This window comes from Penaeus chinensis, chromosome 33 (genome assembly GCF_019202785.1).
Source record: "Penaeus chinensis breed Huanghai No. 1 chromosome 33, ASM1920278v2, whole genome shotgun sequence".
Taxonomy (NCBI): Eukaryota; Metazoa; Arthropoda; class Malacostraca; order Decapoda; family Penaeidae; genus Penaeus; species Penaeus chinensis.
In genome coordinates, this window is record NC_061851.1 from 15359842 (window position 1) to 15367341 (window position 7500).

Consider the following 7500-nt stretch of genomic DNA (forward strand, 5'->3'; position numbering starts at 1 on the left):
TCATCATCACATCATTTTCATGGTATTATTATCATTATTATTACTTTTATTATCATCATTAATGATAATAATAGTAATAATAATAATAATAATAATAATAATAATAATGTTAATGATAATAATATCATTACTATTATTATTATTTCAATATAATCACCATTAACATTTTCATTATTATTACTATTAACATTATCATTATCATTATCGTCATTATTATTATCATTATTATTATTATTATTATTATTATTATTATTATTATTATAACTTTCATCACCATCATTATCATTATTATTATCATTATAATTATCATTGTTACTATCATTATTATTATTATTATCATTATTATTATTGTTATATTATTACTATTACTATTGTTGCTATCACTATTACCATTATTATTGTTATTATTAACATTATTATTATTACTATCGTTATTATTATCTTTATTATTATTATTATTAGTATTATCATTATTATCATTATTATCATTATAATCATCATTATCTTTATTGTTATTATTATCATTATTATTATCAGTATCATTATTATTATCACTATTATTATCAACATTATTATATTATTATTATAATCATTATTATTATTATTATTACTGTTATTATCATTATTATTATCATAATCATCATCATCATTATTATCATTATTATCATCATTACCATTATATAATTATTATACCATTAAAATAATGATAATAACAATAATGATAATAATAACATCCATCATCACAATACAAACTCTCACAACTTCAAGACGAGACTGAGTATTCGAACACACCCTTGCAGAGAATCGGTACATGGCTTTGGCTTCGTACAAGGAAGTGGGCGTGGCGCAATTGCTCGAAGTATCGCTGTCGTTCGCGTCTGTGGGCGGGGCGTTGGCGGGCGGTGGGCGGGGAGAAGAATTCTGTTAGGCTTTGATATTCAATTTGGGGTGTCTATGTAGGTATATATCTATCTATATATATGGAATGGCATACATAAATGCATATATGCAGACACAAACAAGCAATATCGAACGCACGGACTGAAACACACACACACACACACACACACACGCGCGCGCGCGCGCGGCCTCACCCCTCGTCAGCGTGGAGCGCGCGGAGGACGCAGGCGAAGAATAGGGCGTGGAGAGGGGCGTGTTTAGCCCCGCGGGAGAAAAGTAGGGCGTGGCTTCGTAGACCAAGGGGAGAGGGGCCGACTGCAGAGTTCTGTGCTTGATGACCCACGACGAAAGCTCATGAGTCACGTCCACAGCTAACACATCCACTCGCAAGCACTCTTGTTGCTGAGTGGAGAGAGAGATTTATATACACAAATATATATAGACATGTGTATATATATAAATGTATACAGAAACCAGACGGAGAAGTGGCATACAATAAGAATGAAATCATAGAGTAGTGGAAGACTTTTACAGGGATCTATGCAACTCAAATGAACAGCCACGGATGGAAGAGAATGCGGTAACTAGAGATGTACCTAACATCACAACAAACACCAGGTGAAGGCTAATTAGTATAGACCTTATAATAGATGCAGGAGAAATAGCAACAGTGAAACTAGCCAATCTTTTTAACAAATGCCTTCTCAACGGAAAAACTTCGAAAGCCTGGAAAATTGCAATAATCACTTTGATACATAAAAAAAGGGGATAGGAAATGTTCACAAAAGTCATCACAACTTGCAGTCTGGATTCTAAGCAGCCCAGAGAACCGCGGTGGATTCTCAACAACAGACCACATCCACACGCTGACTCAAATAAATGAAAAAAATAAATGGATATAGGAAACCCCTGTGTATGATATCCATCGATTACGAAAGGGTATTGTACAAATACCAGCAGTGGTAGAAGCTATTCGAAGACAGGGAGTAGAGGAGTTATTTTGTAAAATACTGGAAGATATATACGAAGATGGGACAGCAACCATCAAGCTCCACACGGAAACCGATAAAATCCCAATTAAAAAGGGGTTAAACAGGGTTCCACCATCTCACAAAAGCTGTTTACAGTTTGCCTTGAGGAAATATTCAAGAAGCTAGAATGGAACGGAAAGGGTATCAAAATAAGAGACGAATACCTAAACAATCTAAGATTTCCAGATGATATTGTTCTCTTCAGGGAATCTGCACATGAAATGCAGCAACTAATAAACGATCTGAATAGAGAAAGTTTGAAAGTCGGCCTAAGGATGAACAATTCGAACAGATACATGTACAAGGCGAAGCGCTAGAGTTAGTGGACAAGTATATATATCTAAGGCAACTCGTACAGACAAGCACATCTAGCGAAGAGGAAACAGAGCGACGCAGACACAGTAGCATACTAAGAGGTCTCCTAGCCATTATAATTAGGAAGAAAAGTATTTAACCAACGCGTCTTCCCAGTTATGACCTATGGAACAGAAACATGGACTACTGGAGAGGAAACTATTAAGTGCCCAGAGAGGGGTGGAGAGGTTGATGCTGGAAATTAGCCAAAGAGATCGGACGAGGACGATGTGGATCAGGGAACAGACTAAAGTGTAAGATATACTTAGGAGCATCAAAGAGAAAAAATGGCAATGGACAGGTCATATATGTCGAAGACAGGACGGCAGATGTACAAAGAAAGTAACAGTTTCTGCTATATATAACATAAAGAGGCCAAGGGCCAAACCTATGACAAGATGGCGCGACGAAATAACGAAATTTGGGGGTCAAGCCTGGAAACAAAAAACGCAAGACACAAAGTTGGAAAAGATTGGGAGAGGCCTACGTCCTGCAGTGGATTGGTTCAGGCCGATGATATATATATATATATATATATATATATATATATATATATATATATATATATATATATATATATATATATATATATATATATACAGAGAAAGAGAGAAAAAAACAGACAGACAAATAGACAGAGACAGACAGACAGACATTCTGTAGCCTATATGCACCGTCTTTCCAATATGAGTACTAACTCACCTCATCAACTTGAACAGCTAGAAGAGAACAGATGTTAGCAACAGCCCACAGGGATTCTCTCAAAAGCTTCACTCTCGCCTCCTCGATGCTCTGATGGTGGAAATAAAACAGAACGTGGAAGTATGTATGAGTGTGTGGGGGGGAGGTGTGTGTGTGTGTGTGTGTGTGTGTGTGTGTGTGTGTGTGTGTGTGTGTGTGTGTGTGTGTGTGTGTGTGTGTGTGTGTGTGTGTGTGTGTGGGTGTGTGTGTGTGTGGGTGTGTGGGTGTGTGTGTGGGTGTGTGTGGTGTGTGTGTGTGTGTGTGTGTGTGTGTGTGTGTGTGTGTGTGTGTGTGTGTGTGTGTGTGTGTGTGTGTGTGTGTGTACAGACAGATAAGTAGATATAGATAAACACGTACATACTTTTATTTTTGTCTATATTTTTTTTTTTTTTTTTTTTTTACAAATCAAAATTCCGACCATTATGCAGTTTGTCCGTATATCCTTCAGGAAATTGAAGTTAAATAGTTTACTTTTAAATATACGATTAGGAACAGCGTCAAGTTTGATTATATTCATTACTAAGAGTATTCAAATATTCTTTCAATAGTAAAATAATATAGAACAGATATATTACCGTTCCTGAGTTAATTGAAAAAAATGATAATAAAAACAAATAAAAAACACAGCCGTGAGCCGTTACACCACACCAAACATTTTAAGAAAATACTGACTTATTTTAACCATACAAGTCTATGGAACATATTGCCGCATTCACCTGTAATCATGATTGCCCACGCCTGAGCAGATAGCCAGGGTGGTAAATAAACTTAATTAACTTAAGTCACCATCACAGTTCAAAGCCTAGTAACACCAAGACAGGACGTCACCAGGATTCCTCCTGTGTTTTGGACGATTTTACGGGGATAAACCCCTTCACCTGGGTTGTCCTTATACCCAAACTGTGTGTGGGTGTATACTCTCCAAATTGTGTCAGATACTATGGTCAAGGCATCTAGAAAAAACAGTGTTTAGTAAAAGTTACGAATACTGAGTGTAGTGCCAGGGTAACAGGGTGATGTACGGACGACCGTTGACCAGCCCTGGTGAGTGTATGTGTGACAGCACTTGACCTGGCGCTCGCACCCTCCCCGCGCCCGACCGCAGGGAATTAATCATCGTAGAAATGGACAACCACCTCCTCGCTCTCCTCGCTGTCCCATCATGGAGGGGGAGGGGGACGAGCTCGGGGCCCCCGCATTGCCATCTACCACCCCCTCATCCCCCCACCCTATGGGAGGGATTGATTTCACTAAACATAGGGAAATGAACGGTGTGGATTCGCCTGTCGACCCCGATGTGGATGACGAGGGATTCCGGAGACACCGGCAGCACAGTGAAGAGGTGCGTCAGGTGCGTCAGGTGCGGAGGGTAAGGCGTGGCGGCCTGGCACCGCAACTGCCCCCACAAACCGCCACGCGCACCCCCCCCCCCCCCCCCTGCTGCCCCGACCGTACCCATCGACCGCGGAGTGGCGATGCCCAGCCCAGCCACACCCCACCCAGTGCCGTGTGACGTCACCAACCCACAAGAATTCCCGCAACTCCTAGGGGAATTCCCCATCCCAGGAAACAGTGCCACAGGAGTGACCAGTGATGAACAAAACAAGGAAGTGATTGAGGAAATAAGAAGCTTCAGGCAAGAGCTCGCTGAAATGAGAAAAATGATTATGGAAATAAAAAGTGATCGGGGAATAGACAGGGAAAATATGCTTCCTAATGATGTTAGTAATGTTGAAATAGGAATGAAAGCATAAGGCAAGAGCTTGTTGGAATGAGAAAAATGATTATGGAAATAAAAAGTGATGGGTGGTAGACAGGGAAAATACGATTTCTAATGATCTTAGTGAGGTCGAAAATACGAATGAGGTCTCTGATAATGTTATTACTCAAGATACCATCGACGAATCATCTAAAAACGGTGACGACAGTAACAGTGAAAACAACGCCGACGGAAATATGCAGGAAACGGACGAACTATGGGACATCACTCAGAAAATGATATCAGATACGGATTATACGTATAATATCAATATGAGGAAAGCGCGCAGAATCGGTGTAAATGCAGCTAACGGAGTTGCAGGTATACTCCTTGCAACGGAATTCTTAATGTCTCGGGGCTCTGGAGTAGTTTTCCGTGACTCTCAGAGTCCTCTTCGGACAATAAATTCTTTCAAAGCAGGTGGCGAGGAGGAAATTGTGAGTTGCATTAAGCGTAATGTAACTTATCAATAGAGCGCAGTTTCAACATTCAATTTGTATGGATACCATCTCATGGTGGCATACGCAAAGTACGACCCCGTAGACAAATTGGCGAAGGAAGCCTGAAGCAAAGATACTGTGAACATAGATCTTGGGATGCCTCTTGTAGGGTTGCACATATAGTGAAAAGTTCTCACAAAGAAGAACTAATAGATCTGACGAACACGCAAAGGTCTGAAAGCTGTATCATGAGGCACTACGATCAGTACAGAGATAGCAAGCCTTCCTGTAGGTGGCACCGGAGTCAAACCAGACAATGTGTGGTTATTGCCAGAATACATTTAGGTTACAGAATGTAGCTAAGTACTGCAAGGGTAAGGCACGCTGTGCAGAATGTGGTGATCAGCATACTGCCAGGGAGTGTCCTCGCAGTGCATCAGGACGAGAGAGTACTACAGATGCACCAGCCTTTGTCCCATCATGCTTCAGGTGTGGGATGACAGGTGATGTTGATCCTCACAGAGGGTGTCTCGGGCCTCAAAGCTGGCATACTCTCTGAATTAAAGACCACGCCCCCCTCCCTCCCCGGGCGCCAGCCGAGGCAGCCGTCCCTCACCCTCAGGCAGGGATGACCGCAGGCCAGGCGGAGGAATCCCCCGCACAACTATGTGACAAAAGTGACGTCACGCCAGCTGACCAAGGCGACATAAATAAGCTTGAAATTTTAAAGGAAATGAAAGCTCTTAAAGAACAAACAATAACTTAATGAATGAAATAACGACGCTGAAACAAGACATTAAAGATTTTAAATGGCTGCCATTGTCGAGATACTAGTGTTACCATTAGTGTTAAAAGACCCAGGATTCCTGTAACATCGAGTCCAGTGACATACCCATGACTAAGACCCTACATGGACGCTCTGTACCACCGTGGAAAATGTCGGACCTAAGTGTATATTATACGACTGCCCCCCAAAAAAGACAGAGTCCCCCTTGTTATACTTAAGCAGTATGCACTTGCAATTATAAATGAGAATCTTAAAACTCTGTCCACTGTATATGAATGCTACACTGATGTATCCTTGCAGACTGGTTGTATATAAAAACAATATTTTGCAGCACCAGGATTGCAGGAGGGTTCATGACTGGCCTAGTACTACGCAAACTGAGTTGGCAGTAATGCTCTAGACAAAGGTGCAGGAAATATTGTAAATGACATCAGATAAACGTGTATCGTGCAAAAGAACGAGGCCATGATATACGTTATGTGTGGATTCCAACGCATATTGGAATCCCTTGGCACGATCATACTGATTCCCTAGCAAAGTCAGCATGTAACAAGCAAAGTGTGGATATAGATCTTGGGATACCTCCTTTTAGGATTTTATACATCGTTAAAGCTTCTTTCAAAGAGGACTTGACTGAGTTTATTCATTCCCAACGAGGTAGAACTATGTAACTATTTCATATCATCTGATGTCTTAGAAGATATGCTTATGTTGTATCCTAAATTTGGAGTGTAGTATCACATGTCCGCATATTAAATGTAGCAATACCTTTCAACGCCTAAGCCGTACGCCGGCGTGGCAGATGAGTATGTAATTGCTTATGATAAGTACTGATCATAATAGAGTTATTGCCTAAAATTTAAATATCATTATATAATGTTATGACCATGCATCAAATGTATCACATCTTGCCCACGCCTGTGCAGTTAGCCACGTTTTGTGAATTACCAGAACATTATTTTGATTTTGCTTATCTATGATATTCTATGAATGAATACATTTCCTTGGAATTTTGAGCCCCTTCTTACAGATGTAAATGTGCTTGATAATGTCATGTTTATGACTATTTTTTTTCTCTCTGCTTACCTTCTTTAACTATTAATCTTTATTAAACGAACCGGTTGAAACACCCGAGTCAGTTAAGGCACTGTCAAGCTCTACATCCAGTGACTCAACTTACAAAAACAAATTAATGATGTATAAACAAACCTGCATGGTGGTGAATGATAGGCTGGCCGTATCAGTAAAAGACTTAAGAGTTTGGTTTGTGGAAATGACTGCTTCGCTAAACTGACTCTCTGCTTCCTGTTGTGTCTCTATTGCACGCTGTATCCCTTGCATTGCCTGGAGAAAGAAAGAATGGTGAGATATGATGAGTTTTACTGAGGGAAATAAAGGAAAAAGATACATCTCACGAAGGCTAGGCAATATGAATCTTTATTTTTCTTCTCTTTTTTATCTGATATTTAATCATTCTTTTCTGTAACA

General features: G+C 40.1%; 1 protein-coding gene across 1 annotated transcript in view; it reads right to left on the reverse strand.

The window, feature by feature from the left end:
* The window catches only part of LOC125043346, a 19847-nt gene that overhangs the window by 1083 nt on the left and 11264 nt on the right, over window positions 1-7500 (reverse strand). The window contains exons 8-11 of the mRNA XM_047639429.1: window positions 7222-7356; window positions 2988-3077; window positions 1095-1302; window positions 760-878 (exon numbers count right to left, since the gene is read on the reverse strand). Of these exons, the coding sequence (XP_047495385.1) occupies window positions 760-878; window positions 1095-1302; window positions 2988-3077; window positions 7222-7356 (552 nt within the window). The remainder of the gene's footprint in view (window positions 1-759; window positions 879-1094; window positions 1303-2987; window positions 3078-7221; window positions 7357-7500) is intronic.